At 43.2% G+C, this 23816-nt stretch overlaps 1 protein-coding gene across 1 annotated transcript in view; it reads left to right on the top strand.

The window, feature by feature from the left end:
• LOC122808571 (alanine--tRNA ligase, cytoplasmic-like) overlaps positions 1-23816 on the top strand; it is an 859981-nt gene that overhangs the window by 740775 nt on the left and 95390 nt on the right. The window contains exon 14 of the mRNA XM_044079527.1: positions 2515-2628. Within this exon, the coding sequence (XP_043935462.1) occupies positions 2515-2628 (114 nt within the window). The remainder of the gene's footprint in view (positions 1-2514; positions 2629-23816) is intronic.

The raw sequence follows: 23816 nt of genomic DNA on the forward strand, positions 1-23816 counted from the left end.
TCTAGCCACCAAGTGTATTATATGGTGGCATTTACACACACACACACACACACACACACACACACACACACACACACACACACACACACACAGACACTTCCTTACCCTGAGTAGTTCACATTCCTCTGTCGTTGCTTCCTGCCATTAATCCCTGCTCTGCTTGCAAACTCTGCCCTAAGTAGTTCCTGGCTCGCATTTCAGCTTCCTGGCCTGCACACAAGTTCCATTCTTCCCGCCGTTTCAGCTTCCTGGCCACACATAAGTTCCTCTGCTGTTCTGTTCCCCATTCCCGCCAGCTTGCAATTCAATTTAGCCAGCCAGAAATGATAATGTGAGCTACTTGAGCTCAATTCCGACTGGCTGGTAGCCTGATGGAGCTGACGTCATTGCGCACGTGATGACGTCAGCTCTGACAGCGCGAAAATTAAAAAAAAAAGCAAAAATTCGGAAATGAAGGGGTGCCACTCAGGAATCGTGGCACCCCTTCATTTGGACCCCAAAACTCGGCAAAAACTGAGTAACCCTGGAACCTAGATAAGGCTAGCCAAAAAAGGTTCACTTTCACCATCCAAGAAAATTATTTTCCTGTGCCCCTGTCAAGCAGTGCCGCATAAGTGATTTTATATATATATATATATATATATATATATATATATATATATAGTTGTGTGTGTGTATGTATATATATATATATATATATATATATGTGTGTGTGTGTATATATGTGTATATGTATTTATGTGTGTGTGTGTGTATGTGTATATGTATTTATGTGTGTGTATGTGTATATATATATATATATATATATATATATAGTATAGGTTCACAGGTAGGTACTAGGCTATCGTTGGCCCTGGAACCCAGATAAGCCTAGCCAAAAATGTTCACTGACTTTCGTCACCCAAGAAAATTATTTTCCTGTGCCCCTGTCGAGCACTGCCGCATAGGTGATCCCCAGGGTGAATTTTCTATTTCCCATCCAGTCATCAAGATTTTTCTTAAAGAGGGCCAATGAGGAGCTTTGCTTGGCATGAATGGGTAGTTTGTTCCAGAGTATGGGAAGTCTCTTGGACAGGAATCTATCCCTCCAGCATGTTCTGTTTATTGTGGTGACAAGGCTTAGGTCCCTGGAGCGTTTGGTTTGGAGAGATTGGGATTTCTTTAAGTGTAGCATATCCAACAGCTCTGGGTTTGACATAGCTTTGTATGTTAGCCAGAGATCGCCTCTGAGTAGGCGATATGTGATGGAGTACAGCTGGAGTTTTTTGAGACGGTCTGCGTATGTCATCTGTTTGAGACCAGTAATCCTCTTGGTGAGGTATTTCTGTGACCTTTCCAATTGTTGCAGGTGTTTTGTGAGATACATGCCAAACGGGCATTGTACTCTTCAATGGGTCTGATGAGGGATGAGTAGAGATGAACAATGACCTCCTTTTTTCTAGAGGAGAACCCTTTTGTGATGGTGTGCCACGTAGAAGGATTTCCTGACTACTGTGTCCCGAGGTCTGTTATCACACTTTCAGTGTTTAGTGAGCTACCGCCTTTGTGGTATGGAGTTTTTCCCAAATGGGATGACAGTGCACTTCTTGGCATTGAACTTGAGGCCATGACTTTGACACCAAGCATCTGTTTCTGTACATCATTAGATGATTCTATTGTGGCTCCAAGTTTGCACTTGTCTGCGAACTTTGTTAGCCAAAGACCTTCTGTGTTGGCCTGCACTTCAGAGAATTAGATGCCGAACAAGAGAGGACCCAGAACCGAACTCTGTGGTACTCCACTCGTCACTGGTCTGAAGTCAGACTTGGAGATGGCTACTTTTACTGTGTGGGTTCTGTCAGTGAGCCAGTTGGCCACCCATCTTGTGACATAGGGATTTATGCCCAGTTTAGTGAGTTTATTTATAATTCCAGAGTGGGATATACATATATATATATATATATATATATATATATATATATATATATATATATATATATATATATATATTTGTATATGCTTGTGTGTGTGTATATGTATGTATGTATGTGTATAAATATATATATATATAATCTGTATGTATATATACACATTTGCCGGAGTCATTTTCATGCTTTACATTCATTGTTTTCTGACTTAAGGTACTGGGTGGAGGTGATATGAACAGCTGGTAGACAGCAGTAAATAAAGATGAGCAGAAAAAATTATGTACACAGACAGCTAGTGAATTCCTCTGGGAGGTATATTTTGTAATCTGCAGTACAGAGGCCCCTTTACATAAAAGGAAGAAGATTAAAACTGAATTTAAACTAGGCAGAGATAAATACAATTTTCCAATGCATATGGCTTATTGGGCTTGCCTGTGTAGTAATGTTGTAGAAAAAGGCATAGAAGGTTTAAATTTCTGATAGCTGTCATGAAAGAGGGCTTGTCTATGTACTGCTTCTCGTTGTTTCCATACAGTTGTTGAATGCTGGGTTTTAGCTTGCATTGCATGCTGAATGTCATGATTTACTGTCTGAATTACTTTTGCAGGCTCTGCGAAAGGCTGATGCACTGCAGCAGGCTCTCACTGTTCTTGGAACCAAGGTGAAAGTGCAGACTGCTCCCAACAAAGATATTCAGAAAGAAATTGCAGATCTGAGTGAGGTGAGAATGAGATGGAATTTACAGTTTGTTTGCTGAAAACATTCATACCCGAAGCACTCTGGTTAAAGGCTAAATGGTTTAGAAGAAGCAATACAAATTATGTGTAACTGCTGCCATAAATACCAGCTTCAGAGAAACCATGATGTTCTGTGCAATTGAACATGCTGTGACCCAGTACATTGTCCTTTTGCTGAAGGACTAATAACTGTCTTACTGTATTCTTTTTCATTCATTGTCTGTTACATCTGTTGTATTTCTTGATTTCAGAATGTACAGTATTAGAAAATCTGAGCTGCTCATTTTTAACTTGGGAGAATCCTGTAATCTGTTCAAGATCCATTCTCTGCTGATAATATTATTATTTTACAGTACAATGACAATATCTCTTGAGATTGTGAGAAAATTGAATTGGAGAATTTGAAAGCAGTTATTTTTAGTGTATGCATCGTCTTAAGTAAGATTAATTTTGAATCTAATGCCTATTTTCATCCAGTGGGTTGTCTGATCCAATGGGATCGGACCTTGGCACCAGTCTTAAAGCATATCCGATCCAGAGCTCCAACTCCACTGCTAGGCTGTACCTCAGATGGTCAGATCTCGTTTGCTACTCAAACAGTATGGACGTGTGCAAGAACTCTCATCAGCAGTAAGTTGTAATCCAATTTTCTTAATGCAACTCCTCTTCTGCTGTGAGAATTTTTATCTCACCATTTTCTATCCTAAGTCGTAACTTGTAGATTATTAGTCTTTAGTTTTCTGTATCCCACCTGAGAGTGTGTGAGTGTGCGTCATATATCAGACACTGAAGTTATCCCACCAGGGTACAATATATGTAGAAACGAGAGACTCCACAAAAAAGTTGGGGTTTTAGCAATAATCTGTCGTGAGTCATTAACCGTCTTTCCAAACCACTCCCTACCTTTGGCAAAATTGAATTATTACTTGCATCCCTACAAATTAACAATAAGAAACAATTATGTATTGCTGCACAGTATCCGTTTGGAAGACTTCCTTTCCCAGGCAAACTACAATATATCCAGTGAAATTATAATTCTTGGTGACACAAATATTAATTGGCAAAACTTAACCTCCAACTCCCCTGCAAATAATATAAACTTGCACAGGTTTACACAGCTTATCACAGGCCCTGCACATACTCTTTCTAACTAGTCAGAGTCAACCTTAGACTGGTTCCTTGTATCTCACCCCCATAAGTACTCCAGCACTGGAACCCTCCTTAACACATACCAGCCTTCACCCATAGAACCCACATTCAGATACCCCAAAACACACTCCTGTAAAACATCCAGAATCTTACCATCTTCAACCAAAACATATTTATTAATACCTTAAAAGCTCAGAATTGGACCCCAGATAAAACATTACCTCTGGAAGAAGCTGTAAATTATTTTAACACCGTCTTTCTCTTTACACTTAACAGCCTAGCCCCCATTCACACCAAAAAAAAACAAAACATATTAAAGCCTGGAAAGAATGGTAGAAAAATAGGAACCCTTAAAATGAACTTAATTACAAGAAACTTCATAATAAAGCCAAAAATTAGTCATACAAAACCAGAAAAAAATATTTCTAATTATCCTGCCAAAAAGACAGCCCAAAAAATTCTGGAAATCAGTCTCCAGTCTCCTTATTCCTGGAACTTTGCAGAACCCAATGTCTCCTCCAGCCAAAGACCCACAGCAAATTGCCATATGTTTAACTCCCCCTTTATCAGTACCATTCTAAAACTTATCAATGACTCATCCCTTAAAAATAACTTTAACTCCAATATCTAATGGACACTTCAAGTCTCACTCATGAATACCCCTGCTCTCTTTCTTCCCACACCAGTGAAACCTCTAATAATATCCCATTGTCTCCTACATTCTCTATACAGCCTGTACCCACCACTCTAGTTTATAAACTTCTAACTAAACCAAGACCATACTCCCTGTCCACTGATAAGTCTTCCATCTGAATATCTAGAACTTGCAGCTGATGCAATAGCCTATCCTGCCAGTATTCTAATTAACCAATCCATCTCAGAATCTAATGTCCCTCAACTCTGGAAAAAAAGTCCATTATCACTCCATTACACAAAGGTGGTAGCACCAATGACCTTTCAAACTATCGGCCTATCTATCTACTCTCACCACTATCTAAAATCTTAGAAAAATGTATACATGTCCAATTTCTAAAGCAGCTTTCTGACAATGACCTCCTTGCTCTCACCCAAAATGGATTTCGTCTGGCACACAATACTGTTACAGCCTTACTCTCATTCACTGATACTGTGAACAAAGCTCTTGATGCTGGTCTGTAACACTACAGTAATCTTATTAGTCTTATCCAAGGCTTTCGACACAGTATCACACACTAACAGTTGGAACAAGTACATAAATTAGGATGCTCCCAAAATTCCCTAACATGGTTTTCCAGCTACCTAAACAATAGAACATCTTTTAGATGGCAAAATAAACAACGTGAATATATGGTCAGTAACACAGGAGTTACCTAAGGATCTATTCTGGAGCCTCTCCTTTTTAATATTTTTTTAATATCCTTCACAAAGCATCCCAACAAGGCACACTTGTCCAATATGCTAACAACTCCACTATCCTCTCCTATTCTGGCAAGTTCTCTGTTCTCCTTAAGATAACATGAAATACCTTTACTTCTATAGAAACTTGGCTAAATGATGTAGAACTGTTACTGAACCCCAAAACTTCCAAGGTCTTACTATTCTATACAAACCGCCACCTTCAGAATTTAAAATGTACTCCCTTAACAACACAGAAATCGAACTAGTGAAGACAGCAAAATTACTGGACATAACTGTTGATGACACTCGCCTTCAATCAACCTATTCTCAGTACAAATAAAAAAACACTTCAGATGTGGCACACTTTACAACATAAACTTTACAACATAAACTTTATTTGGATGTGTCAACCAAAATAAAACTTACTAACACTCTACTGATCCCTTCCCTCCTATACTGAAGTCCCATTTTACCAACTTTCACACATCTCTTAGCAATAAATTGCAATCATGCTGCTATAAAATAGCGAAATTTGCATCTGGGATGCCAAACTGCACACACCACTGCCAGGCCATTTCAGAACTAAAATGGTTTGAATTCCCCCATTCCTTATATTATACCCAATTTACTCTTGCCCACAAACTGATTTATAAACCCAACAACTGCCCTGCACTTCATTCTATCCTAAAATCATATAGCCCAGCCGGAAATCCTCGGTCTACCAGCAAACAGCTTTTAAGTATAACAATACCCAACAAAAGAGTTGGACAAAGCCTTTATTCCTATACCATTGCCAGATTATGGAATGTCCTGCCTTTCTCAATCACTCAACTAGACTCATTAAAAACTTTCAAAATTGCACTAAAATGCCAGTACCTCAGTAATCATATCTGTTCCTGTGGACAAAAGTCTAAGCCACTATAAACAAATAAAATTTAATTAGCCACTTCTTCTCCTTTCCTCTACTATGTAACTCATGTCACCCTTCCTAACACCCTTTCCATATATCAACTAATGTATTTTTCTCTCTTTTTCTATTCCTAGGTAACATCTAGAATTACCTAAGTATTTAAACTGTTTATGTGAAGCAAACTACAATCTTTATTTAAAACATTTCCTTAAAGTACTGTATGTTATATAGTTACAGCCAGTGTAAATTTTTAAAGTCGATGTTCATTGTCTATTTTCTTTTTAAAATTTTCTGTATAAAAATTTTTTTGTAGAGCTTTTGTCCCTGGGCCTTCACTGAAAATGGGTTTCTAACCCAGTTGGCTTTCCTGGTCAGTAAATGTCAATAAACAAATAAATGTATGTGTGTGCGTGCATTGTGTATGTGTGTGCACGTGTTGTGTATGTGTGTGTGGTGTGCGCGTTGTGTGTGTGCGTGCACGTGTTGTGTGTGTGTGTGTGTGTGTGTGTGTGCGCGCGCGTTGTGTGTAGATATGCATGCATACATGTATAAATAAATGTAAAACTTTTATGTGCGCACGTGTTGTGTGTGCGCGCGTGTTGTGTGTGCGCACGCGTTTTGTGTAGATATGCATAAATATATGTAAATAAACTTTTTTTCTCTGACTTTTCTTTATTGTTTTTTCAGGATGTCAGAATCAGCAGAGTTTAAAAAAAGTGCTGTGTGAATTAACACTGACGTTTTCAGAGCAGTATTTCCTCGTTCCTCTGTTTTTCGGAATGGAGGGAGTATTTTCATCCCAGTGGTAGCTTCAGCCTTCAAGGCTTTTGAAGGGGTTTTGGCAAATACCATAGAAGTTCTGTTCCACCCAAACCTCATCTGCAGTCTGTCTTCCCTATACATACTGTTAGACAGGGACAGTCAGTACCAATAACATCTGAAGAAGTTTGCTGAGTAAGCTCCCCGTCTAATTCTGACCCTTCTAACGCTCCCATAAAGGGTGCTTCCAGAAAATGGATGTGCAAATGGAATCGCCTAGAGTAGACTCTTCACCAGAGTATTTCACTGAAGATACTGACTTGGAGGAAACGGAGGGTTCCCCTTGCTCCTTTTCTGAAGACGTCACCTTCGGTAACATTCTTTAGTGAAACAGAGAGGGAGTTGGTTGTCCCATGACCCTTCACAGGTTGAATTAATATTCCTTTCGGCTTTTGGTACCAGCCCAACATCGTCGTGGGTGGTACCACCTATTGACCCTGTTATTGATCTTATGGCTCAGTGGGCGTCGAAGAACCTTGATGGGATGGAGCCCATACTTAGAAGGCCAATGGAATCTTGGTCAGCACAATAATCCTACTTAGCTGAGGTTTTATCTAGCGTCTACTCTGGGATGCCGGATGTTTTTTCAATGTAGGCTCACCATTACACTTAAACAAAGATAATATAATCACTTAAACATAGGAATATTCCATTACTGCACGTGTATTGTCTGAAACTAAAGGTGGTGAGTGGAGTCTTGTCTACACGGTCGGTTTCCCGCCTTGCAATCTACTACTTTACCCTCTGGGCTACACTTAATGTCACATTTGTACATCTAGATACCTTGGTATTTACTTACATATATTGTTAATTAGGATATTTAAGTGCTGTTCCTACTATAGATTTTCTACTCCTGTGTAGATTCTACTACCTTGTATAACATCTCTAGAAGCATTTGTATGTTGTACCAATATGTCTACAGTCTAAGCATTTACTTTATTATTTCAATGGTTAAATGTTCCTAGTTCTGTTCTCTCACCTGCATACACCCCTATACTACACCCTCCTAAGCATTCCCCTCTCTCCTCTCTCTCCTTCCTTTAGCCTGACTTTCGGCATTATTTGTAACCACATATTCATTTTATTTCTTTCCTTTTCAGTTCACTCCCGCTGCATCTGCACCATTCCTGATGTCTCCAAGTACACTGCTTGGAACCCTGGTTTCCCGCCACTGAGATTTTGGAAAACATTGAGGAATTACTGCTCTGTTACTGTAATCCCTCCCAAGGACTAAAAACAAGTGTATGTACTCTATAGTAAACTATAGCTCTACCCTCATTCTATCCTGTTGTCTACCTACCCAGTGAGATACGGCTAGCACCCTACCACAGAATTAATTTGTTTTTCCCCCTCTTATTTACAAGACTCCCCTCTCTCTCTGTCGAGGGCCTGAGGTCTTTCCCTTGCACGTAATTGTTTGGCCACTAGGTGGCACTGTCCACCCCTACTTTTTATTCTACAATTTCTGAACAGTTTGTAACTGTTCCCCCTATCCTAGCAACCCTCAGCTTGCCCTTTAGTTTTCTCTTACATAGTCCCTACCCCATACCTTAATATCCTGGAACTCCTCTCTGCTTCACTGATACTTCTGCTGCTTCTCTTCCTTGGCTCTTCCCGCTCCGTTCGCCCTGCGGGCTCACTCCGCTCCCCTACCCTACCCCAATTCCCACCCACCCCCACTGCTCCTACATTTATTTCTGCTGTAAATCCCTCCCCTTCTCCACCAACCAATACCCTACACTCATCTACTCCTCCCATTCCTGCCTCTGCCTGCCAATCACTACCTCTCCTCCCCACCCACTTAGTCTTCCTTCACCCTCCTCCCTACTAAATCATCACAGAAATCATCTCCCATGCCTCCCCATACAATCATTCTCATCCCATCTATCTGTATCCTGTTCCTACTCCCTTTATACCTTGCCACCTCCTACACCTACATCCATCTTCACCCTTCCTTCCCATCAGAACCCCCTCTCTCTACCCTCTTCCTCTTAACTCAAAAGCACACTTTCATATCTTCCTATTTAATTCAATCTCCTCCACTCCACTTTTTCAGAATAAAACGTCTACTCTCTATTAAATACTGCAAGCCTAAACTAATACACTACTATTCTCAACTCTCTAACAATCCAAAACTACTTCTACCCTTCCTCAACTACCTCTGCTTATCTGGGGACATACACCCTAACCCAGGACCACATTTCACACCTATCCCTACTCCCCCTGTCATCAGTAATAAGTCCAATATTAAATACCTAACATTCCTCACCATTAATGCCCAAAGCCTAAAAAATAAAGTAGCCCACTTTCTTGCTTGGTTAAATCATAACTTGCCCAATATTGTAACCATCTCTGAAACATGGCTAAAACCTCACATTAGTGACCCTGAATTCCTCCCCTCGGATACCAGTGCCTCAGATGCGACCACGTTAATAGAAAAGGTGGTGATGTAGCCTTAATCTATTCCATCCAGCTATCCATCACCCCATACCCCAACCTCATCCCTCCATTCAACAATGCGGAACTAGTAATAGGCCTACTAAAATTAAACAACCACAAAAGTATCTGCATAATTTTCCTCTACATCCCCCCTGGAAATAACATCAGTACTTTTGAGGAAATCCTATCCTGAGCCTCCTCCAATATCAAGCTAGAGACCTATATACTTGGAGATGTAAACATCGATTGGAATAAAATCAACAACCCTTACCCCTCCTTATCCATCAGTCTATTTAATTACACCCAACTAACTAACTCCATTACCAGGCCTAACAAAACAAACCTTGGTTCCATACTAGACTGAATCCTGGTATCCCATTCAAGCAAAGTCATAAATTCCGGTGTCACACCTGACCCATTAGGAGACCATTTACCAACCTTCATCCATCGAGCTACCCCCTCTTCCCCTCAATTACACCAGTTTATCCAGACTCGAAACCTCACAAACTTTAATCCAATAACTTTCTCTTGCTCCCTAAGACATACAAACTGGAATCCCGTAAAACCCCTTCCTCTAGACCACGCCGTTGAGTTTTTCAATTCAACCTTTTTAGATATCTCCAATAAGAACAAAAAGAGTAAAAGCCAAGACTGCCGCTTGGCTAACCAAAGACACCAAAAAACTTATGCTACAAAGAGACAAAACCTGGAAAACATATCTCCAACACAAACAACCTGAAATTATACTTGGATACAAACAACTATGTAACCATGTTAAAAAAACGAATAACTAAAGACAAAAAGTCTTGCTACATCAAACTTCAGTTAAATAATCCAAAAAAAACCCAAACTGTTCTGGAACTCCATTAATTCCCTTCCCAACCCAGGTACTAAAATCAACCTCTGCCCATATACCAGCAAATCTGACCACAAAATAGCCTCTTTGTTCAATTCCTTCTTTACCAACTCTATAGCAGAACTAACCAAGTCTTTCCCCCAGAATAACCTTCCCCCTCAATCCACCCAATCCTCCCCATCCCCTACTCCTCTTCCTCCTACTTTTGAACTTAAACCCATCTCAACCTCTCACATAAAGAAGCTACACTCTAACCTAAAACCTTGCTCCAACGCCCCTGACAGCATCCCATCCACCTTCCTAAAAACAGCTGCAGATGGTATCGGTCTCCCCATCAGTATCCTGATCCATGCTGGAATCATGCGTTCCGAAATTATGGCATTCCGCCTTTATACCTCTCCACAAAGGAGGCAAAAATAATAGTACTTCTAACTACTGCCCTGTAGCTATCCTCTCCCCAGTCTCCAAACTCCTTGAAAAATGCATCCACCTTCAGCTTATGCCATTCCTAACCAAACACCAACTAATCACTCCTACCCAATACAGCTTCCGACCTGGCCACAGTACTATCACTGCTCTTCTCTCCTTCTTACACACTGTAAACCTCGCCCGTGACTCTGGAAAAATAGTTTCTACAGTTCTACTGGATTTATCCAAAGCATTCAATACCATCTCTCACACCCACCTCCTAAACCATCTTTCTAATCTTAATCTCTCCCTCAGTACCTTATCCGGGTTCTCTAGCTATCTTTCTGACAGGTCTCAGGCTGTAAAATGGAAGAAAGGCACCTCTACCTTCCTTCCTACCCCCACTGGAGTACCCCAAGGATCCATACTTGGCCCAATGCTATTCAATATCTTTATTAACGACTTCCATAAAGCCTTACCCAACACCAAAATTGTGCAGTACGCTGATGATTCTACTTTAATCTGCTGTGCCTCAAACCTTTCTGAACTCCAAACAGTCACCCAAACTGCTTTCTTTTCCACTGAAAACTGGATGCTCCAAGATCATCTCTCTCTAAATGCTAACAAATCCAAAATACTTCTATTCTCTCCTCTCCCTCAAAAGCTCCCCACATTGACAAAACATCATTCCAAATCACTAGCCTAAATAACTCTACTACAGAAGTCGTTCCCTTCACTAAACTCCACGGTGTCACTATCGATGAACACCTAAAATTTGATACTCACATCCAGCAAAACATCAAGAAAACCCATATAAAACTTGGCTTACTATACAGAAACAGCCACTTCCTCTCTCCCTCCACTAGACTAACTCTAGCCACTACCTATCTGCTCCCCTCACTACTATATGGTGCTCCCCTATTAACTAATTTATCCGCTACTCTTACCTACAAACTGGAGGTCTGTTACAATAAGATTTCCAAATTTGCTACCAAGGCCAAAGCCTCCTCTCACCATTGTGCTTCCCTTCATTTGCTAAATTGGCTTGAGCTCCCCAACCATTTAGACTATCTCCAACTCATCACAGCCCATAAATTATTATTTCAACCAACTAGATGTCCTGCACTATCTAACATCCTCCAACCTTATACTCCTCATAGAACTCTCAGATCTACCCACCAAAACCTAATCTCTGTCCGCAAACCCAACCGTCCCACAGGTCAGCATCTCCTATAATTTTCCTCCGCTAAAAAATGGAATTCTCTCCCTACTTCCCTAAGAACCTGCAAAAACTTTGAAAATTTCAAAACTACTACTACTAAACTACATTCCCACCTCTACTCAACTAGGAAATGCAACTGTGCTCTTCCCCTCACTCCTCCTAACCACTCCTTCCCCCTTAATCCCCTGGCTAACTCTGAATTCTAGTTGACCTGATACAATTTGTACTCTCTGTAAATAACAAAACTGTACTTTGTATGTTAATTGTTATTGGCTGTTATTCATGCTAAACAAAAATGCAATTGGTTCCTGTTGTTGTTGTTCTTCTGTGTATGTTAAATGCTGTTGCCAGTTTCTCATGCAAAAATGAAATTGTAATTGCTTTCTTCTTCTTAATTGTACCTATGTAAAGTATGCCTTGCAATAATTCACTGTAATATTCTCTGTAACTAACTGTGCAACGCGGAGCTTTTCTCCCCTGGCCTCCACTGAAAACGGGCTTCCTGAGCCCAGTGGACCTCCCCGGTCACCAAACTGGAAATAAATAAATAAAATAAATATCGGAAGCACTGGAGTAAGGGTCCACTAGTGAATGCTGTGGTGGTGGCAGCAGCGTTCAAGAAGGAGCTTCTAGAAGAAAGCTAATCTATTTATCTTCCTAAAGGGGAATCGAGGTTGATGGACAGGTTTGGGAAGTGAACCTGTGTGTCCAGCGACTGTTACCCTCAGATCACTGAACTATCTCACCCGTTTAAGAAAGTTCCAGAGACTTGACTAAAGAGATGATTAGGCCTCTCTCGGGGGGTGCTGCCAGTGGATGTTCAGAAAACAGTGGGCTTCTAGCTTTCTATTCTTCAGCCTTCCCGTAATGTGGTCTTGCGTTTGCTCTCTAACACAACTGACAGCAGTTAGAACAGCAGGCACCGGCATCACCATGCGCCGCCATACCTGCATGCGAATTTGACTTTGCAGAAGGCTGTAAATTATCCTTCATTAATGCCTCTTATGATGGTTCCACCTTGTTTGGACCTAAAATCAAGTATACACTCACCAGGAGTCAACAAGATGGCAAGACTCTCTCTGCAGTGGGAGTACACATGTTCTTCGTGTTTCACTGTTGCAGTCATTACATTTGGGTTATCTGCTTGCAGGTAGCCCTCAGTCGGCCTGATTAACAAAGTCTTAGGTCCTGCATCTGTTGCTGTCCCTTCTTCCATGATGTCAGGTCGTCAGGGGTATAAAACATGCAGCCGACGCCATTACATCAGTCTTTCTTGCCGTGCGGTGCCCAAAGCAGAAGCAGTTTATAAGTGCTGGTCGGCCGACTCCTGAAATTTTTGTTTTCGAGTTTCAGAACTGAAGTATTCAACTAAAGCTAAGTACCCCGTTGGGGAAACTTTTTCTTGCTCCTTACCGATGTCAGTAAAAGCTCATAATTACATTACTTGTGGAAAGCAAATACCTCATGAAGATTTTCATTCATACTGTATTCCTTGCCTAGGCCCTGACCACAATGTACCTTGCTGTCGGTTTTGTGCTTTATTTAATCAGTGCACTATCCGTCGTCAGTATATTTTCACCTCTAAATATTTCAATTCTTGGTTTAATTATCCAAAAACGTTGTCGGTTAGCCATCTGACTACCGGGATTCTGAAAAAAATGCAAAGATAAAGACAGAGTTACAGGCCGCCGAGGTCCAAAAATGCCAAGAACGCTTCTCCTAATCCAGTCGCCAGTTCGCCAGTACTCTGGCACTTTCGCAGCCTCTGATACCCGCTACTTCTGATTCGCAGGGCTCTACTGAGACCCATTCGGAATCCGGTATGTTGCGAGATGCTTCAACTATGGAATGCGCGGATGTCTCTACCTCAGATGGGTCCAGAGCTGCTGTGCAAGCACCTGCTTCTGAGGGTGTATTCAGGCCTACGGACTTGCATATTAAACCGACACCTCCTTCTTTACTTGGGCCTAAATCTCGATCCATGCCTAAAAAAATGACGCCCAGGCCACATGCTCAGGCCTCTATGCCTAAAAAACAAATGAGAATGGCTAAAGGTCTAATAATGCTTATCAGGGGTAGCCAACCCCCCCTTCTAAGAGGCCTCGGACTGAAGTTGATTATAAATCCTCTGATCAGGATTCTGTTTTTCTGATTCTTCTGATGATCTGGATTTGCCCTCATCTACTTATGAAGATTCTGATTCAGAGGACTCCAGTCCCTCTGCTTCCCCTCCTGAGGATTTTTCTTTTGAGGAAACCTTACATACTCTTAAGAGAGCATTTCCACTGGGAAAGCCAGGATTTTTCTGATTCAAAAAAGAGGCTTAGGGATTTCCTTCTCCTACCTCCACATAGGCCTTTAGCTATTCCTCCTGTACTAGACATTGTTGATGATGCTTTTTCGGAATCTAGTTTGGCCCCTGATTCTCTGCCTCCTGCTCCCAGAAAACCTGACAGATACTACAGGGTCCCTGAGTCCCACAAGTTCCTTTTTAAAAATCCTATTTCAGATCCAGAGACTATTTCACAGGGGCCCAAGGGCATTAAGGCTTCTACTGCTAAAAACCCTACCCCTTCTGATAGAGACTCCAGAGCGCTGGATAGATGGGGTAAGAAGGCTTACACTTTTGCAACCTTGGCCATTAGGGCTTTAAACTGCCAGTTTCATATGTTAAAGTATCAGCAACTTTGGACTGCTTAAACAGAAAATGATGTTGATTCCTGACTGTGGGGAAAATAATGAATTACAGGATTTAATGCATTCTGCTGAACAAGTTGGAAAACATTCTTTGCAATGTGGTTTTGATTCATTAAAGACCTCTTGCAGGGCTGCTGTTACTGGGTCTGTGCTCAGAAGGCATGCTTGGCTTAAGGAGCAATCTTTGCCTGATCATGTTAAAGCTAAATTGTTGGATGCTCCTTTAAATCAGGACCGCCTGTTTGGCAACAAGGCTGAGGAAGTTCTTAAAAAGATGGAAGATAAAGCTAAATGTATGCAAACTGTTAAAGATCTTTTACAAGTTCAGCCTCCTAGATTTAGTAGGCACTGGCCCTCTAAGAATTGGTCCTTTCCAGCCCCTTCCAGGTCTTCTCAAGCCAAACTCAGGCACAGCAAAATCCCTAGGTTTCAGTCCCAAGGGACACACAGAACTAAGCAGTGGGGGCCTCCACTTCCAAATCTGGGAATAATAAGACTCCCCCCTATGGTAAACTGTCTCAATGACTTCCTTTTAAAATTTCCAAGCACTTATCAAGTGACTACCCCTTTGGAGGGAAAGATTGCTCTTCATGCAAAGAATTGGGCACTCATTACCCAGGACAAATGAGTTTTAAATATAGTGTCCCAGGGATACAGATGTCACTTCCACACGTTGCCAACACCAAGTGGGTCGCTGGACCTACCCCCAAATCAATGGGCAGAGGCCCAAAAACAATTACTTTCTCTCTTAAGCATGGGGGCTATTCAACTGGTACCAGAAGAGGAAAATGGACAAGGTTTCTTCTCAAGACTTTTCCTGGTACCCAGAAAAGACAATTCATGGCGTCCTATCCTGGACCTGTCTACTCTAAACACCTTTTTGGAGATTTCAAAATTCAAGATGCTGACTCTTCACCAGTTACTTCCTATGCTAGGTAAAGATGCCTGGTTGGCAACTCTAGATTTAAAAGAAGTATACCTGCACATCCCAATCAGGGAATCTTGCAAGAAGATACCTATGCTTCAAAGCAGGCTACACGCACTATCAGTTTTCTGTACTGCCCTTTGGTTTATCTACTGCACCCAGGGTATTCACAAAGTACCTAGCTCCAGTTATTGCATTTTGCAGGCAAAGAAATATTTAAATATACCCATACCTGGACGATTGTCTAATTCAGGCAGAAAGCCAGGACATACTTTTGAATCATCTGGCCTTTGTACAAAGGGTTCTAACTTGTCTGGGGTACACCATAAACGAAAAGAAATCACACTTGGTACCCTGTCAACAAATTATATTCCTGGGAGCAACTTTGAATACAACTTCCCATATGGCTTACCTCACGCCAGAGAAACAAATTAATTTGACAACCTACTTCAAACAAGTGGCCACAAAAACCCTGCTATCTACAAGACAAATACTGCAAGCCTTTGGGTTCATGGCCTCCTGCATTCTTTTAATTCCATATGCAAGACTGCATATGAGGAAACTACAGTGGTATCTAAAAAGCCTATGGTGTCAACATTCTCAGGATCTATAAACAATGATTCCTAGCATATCTTGCCTATGCCTAGAGTTCCTTTGGTGGGCAGAGGCCTCTTCCCAAAACAAGGGACTACCTTTCACACCACGCCCTGCCACCCAAACCCTAACAACAGACGCATCAGACTATACATGGGGGGCTCACCTGGCAGGGAAGTGCATTCAGGGCAAATGGAACCCAAGTCAAATGCACCTGCATATCAATCAAAAAGAAATGTTAGCTGCACAGAATGCTCCGACAGCCTTCAAGGACCACATTCTTCCAGGACAACTAATGGTAAAGACGGACAACACCACTGTTATGTGGTACATAAACAAGCAGGGGGGGTACACATTCTTACCCCCTCTGCAGACTAGCCATGGCATTGTGGAACACAGCCTTGAGCTACCAAGTGCACCTACAAGCTCAATTCCTGCCAGGAAAATTAAATACACTGGCAGACAGACTAAGCAGAAACCTCATGGACCCACACGAGTGGAAACTGGAGCCAAGGATTTTCAACATGTTGACAAGCAAATGGGGGAGCCCAGATATAGACCTATTTGCCTCTCCCCAGAATTACCAATTGGACAAATTTTGCATAAGGACTCCCCACAAACGAGCTTGGAAAGTGGATGCTCTGTCCTTCAGCTGGAAAAACCTATCAGTCTATGCCTTCCCCCCTCTGCTCTCCAAAGTACTACTACAAATCAAACAGGACAAACTAAGGATGATTTTAATTGCTCCAGACTGGCCGCGCCAACACTAGTACCCCCTCCTGCACAGTGTGTCACGGTTATCCGCATGGCACCTGCCTCAGACTCCTTCCCTGTTGTCTCAACAGGAGAAACAGACTCTGCACCCTCAGTGTCTAACACTAAACCTTGCAGCCTGGCTAATTACATAATCTCTCCTTTACCATCCCTCAGTAAGCCTTTGATGGATATAATTTTAGAGGCAAGGAGGCCTAGTACTAGAAAATCTTATGCTGAAAAATGGAAAAGATTCTGTGCCTGGAACCAATCTCAAGGGATGAGCACAGCAGCGCCCAATTTACCTCAGATTTTGCAATACTTAACTGAGATGCTTCACAAGGGCCTGTCTTTTTCCTCCATTAAAATCCACGCCTCTGCCATTTCAGCTCATTATAACACAGAACCTCCTCTCTTTTCTCATCCACTGCTCAAGCAGTTCCTCAGAGAGGCCACAAATTTGAGACCACCCAGGAGAGCTCCAACCCCAGCCTGGGTCCTTAACTTTGTCTTGGAGAAACTCACTCTACCTCCTTTCAAGCCAGCTGCTACTGCAGACTTAAAATTTCTTTCTTGGAAAACAGATTTCCTTTTAGCAATCACTTCAGCTAGAAGGGTGTCTGAATTACAGGCCCTTATGGCAGTGGAGCCTTTCATCATTTTCCATGCGGACAGGGTGTCCCTCAGAACCAATCCATCCTTCATGCCTAAGGTGGTATCCAGTGTGGCTCTTAATCAGTCCATTCATTTTCCAACCTTCTTTCTCAATCCACAGAATAAAGGGGAACAGATACTGCATTCCTTAGAAGTGCACAGGCAACTTAGATTCTACTTGGACAGAACTAAACCTCAAAGGAAATCTGAACAACTGCTGGTGGCATTTGTTGCAGGGACAGAGGGGAAGGCTATTTCAAAGCAAACCATTTCTAAGTGAATAAGCCATTGCATTCATTTCTACTATAAGCACCATGGAAAACCTATCCGCCAGGGGATCAGACCTCACTCCATCAGGGCTGCATCTACCTCTACAGCCTTTCTCAGAGGCGTCCCTACCAGGGACATCCTAGAAGCTGCTACCTGGAGTTTTGTACATACTTTCACCAAGCATTATCCTTTGCCAATTTTCTCTAAATCCAGAGCTGGCTTTGCCACTGTAGTCTTGCAGGGCCTTATAGCTGGCCCTAATGCTATCTAGTTTCCTCCTCCCAACCATAGCTTTGGGAATCTACCCAAATGTAATGACTGCAACAGTGAAACATGAAGAACATAGTACAGTTGTGTACACTTACTGTAAATGTAGATGTTCGAGTGTATTCACTGTTGCAGTCCTGGTTACCCTCCCTCCAGCCCCCTAACTTCTTTTGGCTATACCTCTACTTTCCTTTACTATGCTTAAAAGCCTTTTTGGTGTATTTGCTTTTTTGTTGGAGGTATATCATTGTACTTTTATATTTAATTGCTTCCTCTTAGGGGGGCACGTGACATCTGGTGCAAGAAAAACTGATGTAATGGCGTCAGCTGCATGTTTTATACCCCTGACGTCATGGAAGAAGGGACAGCAACCGACGCAGGACCCAAGACTTTGTTAATCAGGCCGACTGAGGGCTACCTGCAAGCACATAACCCAAATGTAATGATTGCAACAGTGAATACACTCGAACATCTACATTTATGATAAGTGTACACAACTGTACTGTCTCCACCCCGCAAAGAACAATTATTAGGAACCAAAGATTGGGGAAGATGTGGTTCAACAATTCAGAGTATTTTCCATGACTCTCAAGGTGACAGACTACTTACTGTGGCAGAGGAGGAGGCAGTTTTAACAGATGACTCCCAAGAGGCAGAGGTGGACCACAAAATAAAGGCTTTCACAATTCATTTTCTGAGAAAGCGCTTTAGTGTTTCTGAATGGTGACCCAACTGCTGCATTCCGGAGGCAGTTGGAGGGTGCCTTTCTGTGCACACTGTAGCCTGGCGCAAGATAACATCAGGTCTGATGTCATTTTCATTCGTTCTTAAACCTGCGGATTTCAGATCCGACTCGGCCCTTTCCTGCTCCCTGGGCTCCCTTGCTCCAGTTGTTTCCTCAAAGCCAGATGTTTCAGCTCGCAGTCCTCCTTCCAAGGAGGTCTCACCCAAGCCTGTGTGCCAGACCACCTTCTACATCCTCCTCTGTCAGGTCTACCAGTAGCTTGTCTGAGAGGGATGTGAATAGATTGATGAAACAATTTCTCAATGCGCAGATTCAGGTGGGGTTCTGCCAGCTGCTCAGACATTCCCCTTTTTAGCCCGTGGCTCTTTCTCCAGTCCAACTTCTTGCTTCGGAGTTGTCGGGTCAAGTCCGGTTTCCCTGATGCGCTCAGTTCTAACAGCTTTGTGGCCCAGTGCATCTCAGAACCAAAGCTTTAGACATAGAGTCCATGAGTTGACTTCAACTCCAAGGTTTTCTGATCCGTCTCTTTCCCTCGGAGCCTTAGGGTTCGATACCTTAGCTCTGAATAACCCCCCCCCCCAGAGTGGTGGGTGGTGGGGTTCAGGAGAACTCTCCTCTGATGGCTTTGGCTCTGGAGTGACGACTCTTGGATTCTCGCAGTCCATCTGCCTCCAAGGTGGTGGAGAGGGTCCTCGCCCATCCTAGGGATTCCCGGTTCTACCACCATTGGATCCCACCCTCTGTCCCATCCCTCCATTGAGTCTGTCCTTCAGGTCTCATCTTCTACCGGGACAGACGGTACTGCAAAGTCCCTTATCCACTACCTACTCTGGAACCCCGTTTTTCTTCTAGTACCTCCCCAGAGTGTCCCACAGAGGAGGTCTTTGGAAGAAGAGGTGTTAAATGTGACATGACACCTGGATTCCCCTCAGGAATCCATCACTACAAACACTGACTTTGAGGAAGGGGAAGGGTCCCCAGATATCCACCTGACGAAGTCTCCTTTGGGGACATCCTAGAGATCCTCAGCCAGAAGGGTGGATTTTCTTCCCAAAGCCATAGCCCAGATGAGTCAGTGCTCTTGGAAGCCTTCGGCACCAGCCCGTCTACATCCTGAGTGTCCCCCCTACTACCCCGCGGACCCTCTTATCAAGTTAGTTTTCACCAGGACATGGAAGGATCCAGACACCGTAGAGCCCATACCCAAGAAGGGTGCCAAGATCTTGAGTGCTCCCTTGGACAGATCCCACTGGACTAAAGGGATCCCGGTAGATGCCGTGGTTGTTGTGGCAGCCACCAAAAAGGAGCTAGCTCAGGAGAGCTCCACTGTCCATCCCCTTTACAGGGAGTCTGGGGCTTTGGACAGGTTCCGCAAGAGGGTTTACGCGTCGTCCACGTTTGCTTTACAAGCATTGAACTATTTGTTACATTTTACCAGGCTACAGAGGGACCTGATCAGGGAACTCTAGCTCAGTCCCCAAGTCCATGTCTGAAGAGGAAAGCAATACGTTTTCCTCCAGAATGGCCACTCACCAATTGATTTCTAATTTGTCCATGAGGCTGATTACTCATGTGGCTGAAGGCACCTCTAGGGCCACCAGTTCTGGCATTGCCATTAGGCATCATGCCTGGATGCGGCTGTGTGACTTTGCAGAACCTTTCAAGGCATCATTTGTCAGTGCATCCTTTGATGGTTCATCTCTGTTTGGCCCCACAGTTCATGACACACACTTCCGTAGCAAGAAGAATCGGAAGACCTTGTCTGCCATCAGAATCCATTCTTCCACTCCACAAAGATCCTTTTCCAGGAATCAGCATGGAGCGAGATTCCAGGAATCAGCATGGATGGAGAAAACTGTGGTTCAGGAAATCTCAAGGTCCTTTTCAGGATTCTCCTGGAGACTTTCCCCCCAGAGGTGAGGGGGTAGTTACAATGGTAAATGCCACCCCAGGGGCAGAGGGGGGGGGTCCTCAGAATCAAGGGTCTCTGGAGTCCTCCTTGAGCAGACCCTTTCAGCACTCTTGATGATTGGATGGGAAATAGGAAATTCACCCCGGGGGATCACCTCTGTGGCTCTGCTCAGCAGGGGCACAGGAAAATAATTTTCTTGGGTGGTGAAAGCCAGGGTACCTTTTTTGCTAGGCTTATATAGGCCCTAGGCCCAGTAGCCTAGTACCTACCTATGAAGGGTTACCTGACTGTCCATCTCTGGAAACAGTTGGGGGGGTGCTTATCGTTGCACCCAGAAGCCAGGATAGCCATAACAAATGATCAGTGGGTGCAAAGGATCATATTCAGAGGATACTCCATTCCCTTCTTAAATTTTTCCAAACCATAAACTTACCTCCCAGATGTGCCATCCAATCAGAGGAAAGGCAGCAGCGCTAGAAATTACAAAGCTGCTCCAAAAAAGAGTCATGCAGGAGGGTCCCTCCTGACTAAGCCGGATTGAGCGTCTACTCAAGGTTCTTTTTATTACCAAAGAAAATGGTGGACCTAAGGCCAATTTTGGATCTAACATCCCTGAACATATCAGTAAAAAACTTGAAATGTAGGATGGTGTCAACCCAATCCATCCTACCTCTTCTGAAGATGGACGACTGGATGTGCTCAGTAGACCCGAGGGATGCATCCATATCAAAATGGAGAGTCACTCCAGACGGTATCTTTGTTTCAGGCTGGGAGCTCGTCATTACCGATTTCTAGTTCTTACATTTGATCTCACCACAGCCCCAAAGGTGTTCATCAAATATATGGCAGTGGTTGCAGCTCAACTCAGATTGCATGGATTCCTTATCTCAACGGCTGGCTGCTAATCACGCCAACCAGGCATTTACTCATTCAAACCAGGCATTACCTGTTACAACTAGCTGCCACTCTGGGCATAACTGTAAACATACAAAAATTGCAGCTCAGTCCTGTTCAGCTAGTAGACTTTATTGGAGCTCGTTTGGAAACAACCAGAACTATGGCCTTTCTACCCCCAGACAGGGTATCCAGTCTGAGATTTCACATCTCAAATCCTAGCAATCCCTCTAGTCCAGCAAAACTAGTTATAAGAGCGTTAAGCTCTATGGCTGCCATGATAATCCTGAGAATCATGAGAATCCTACAGTGGATGTTATCAGTTCAATGTCATTACATCAGCATTCTCTGACTCACCCTATAAAATTGTCAAGGATTTGCAAAGACTCTGTTCTCTGGTGGATTTATTCACGGAAGTCTACCAGGGTCATCCCTTCATTCTTCCCCCTCCAAACACTACGCTGACCACGGATGCCTCCAAGTTGGGGTGTGGGGGTGGCATTTTCTGGGATCGACAGTCCAAGGAATGTGGTCGACTCAGGAGACCAAATTGCATTTAAATGTCCTGGAGATGAGAACAGTTATTCTAGCGTTGCAAGCACTACACTACACAGCTTCCTTCCTCCTGTGATCATTGCATTTCAAACGGATATTGTCTGTGGTGTGGTACTTGACAAACAAGGGATAACCAGATCTTACCCACTGTGTCGAGAAGCAGTAAGTGTGTGGCAGTGGGCAATCTCTACCAACCACTTTCTATTCGCATTGCACATTCGGGGGGGGTCCAACATTTCAGTAGAAAGGCTCAGCAGAACGGTACGGATGCCTCACGAGTGGTCCCTGAACCAGTCAGTGGCAAACAGGATCTTCCACTAGTGGGGTCAACCTTGCACATAACAAGCAAAGGAGAACCAGATCTTACCGACTGTGTTGAGAAGCAACGAGAGTGTGGTAGTGGGCAATCTCTACCAGCCATTTTCTAGTTGCAGTGCACATTCTGGAGGAGTACAACTTTCTAGCGGACAGGCTCAACAAAATGGTACTGATGCTTTAGGAGTGGCCTCTGAACCAGTCAGTGGCAAACAGGATCTTCCACAAGTGGGGTCAGCCTTGCTACGAGCTCTTTGCCTCTCCCCTCAACAACAAACACCAGAAGTTCTTTCCCCTGATCCCTCCTCAGGGAGATTAAAGTGAGATGCTGTAGTCCATACTTGACCTCCAAGTCTACTCTGTGCATTTCTGCCATTATCTGTGATTCCCAAATTTCTTCAGAAAGCTCATCAGTTGAAGAGCAAAGTAATCCTCATTGCTCCTTTCTGGCTTCGCTAGGGTTTGGTTCGCCTTTCTTTGGTCGCATCTGTTTTATCTTGTTTGTTCATGGATGCTAAGAATAATATCCAGAGGCTGTTCATAGGTTCATACTAGGCTATCTGCCCTAGGGCATTTATAAGCCTAGCCAAAGTGTGTTTGGCTTTCGCCACCCATTTTAAATGAATTTTGCTATGCCCTTTTTCGAGGTTAGTATACTGTGCCTCTGTCTAACAGTGACACAGAAGTAATACCTGGGGTAAACCTACGATCTCCCATCCACTCATCAAGAGTTCAATTCCCTTTTCCCTCCCACCCCAGAAAAAGAAGAAAATCCCTGAAGTTCCACCCAGTCAGTGGGACTTCTCAACCACAGAAATTTTAAAACTGCTAGAAAGAGAGTAATCCAACTAGTTCCCCACAACCAATTAGAATCTGGAGTCTAATCCATGTCCTTATAGTGGTCCTCAGATATCAGATCCTACCAAGATTTTGAGTCTCCATTCTTTTGGCACCATATGTCTCTGTCTCCCTCTTGGTGCAGATTCTTCCCGAATTCAGTAAGTCCCAAACTGCATTTTCTTATTCTTCAGGAGAGGAGATATTCCAGATAACAGTCAGAGGCATCGTCCCAGTCATTGAGAAGTTTGACTAAACAGAACGTCGAAAGAATGATAAAAGTTTCTCAGGATGCAGATACAACTCTTGAGTTCTCTCGGTACTGTCTGGGAACGTAATGAGTGCTGTTCCATTTACCCCACCCCAGTATATTTTCTGGAACCAACTTGCCCTTAGGTGCTGGTTGTCTGAGGCTTGACCTATCTTAGAGTCCCTTTGACGGACCTGGTAAATCAAGTGACTTTGACTCTGATAGGTTGCCTTCATCTTTCTGGTCCAACATGTTTGGATCCAGCAGACTCTTGGAGCTGAAGTTTCCGTGCTGGGCAGCAGATGGAGATTTAACTCTGAAGCT

Source organism: Protopterus annectens, chromosome 8.part0, assembly GCF_019279795.1.
Source record: "Protopterus annectens isolate FY-2018-M chromosome 8.part0, PAN1.0, whole genome shotgun sequence".
NCBI lineage: Eukaryota > Metazoa > Chordata > Ceratodontiformes > Protopteridae > Protopterus > Protopterus annectens.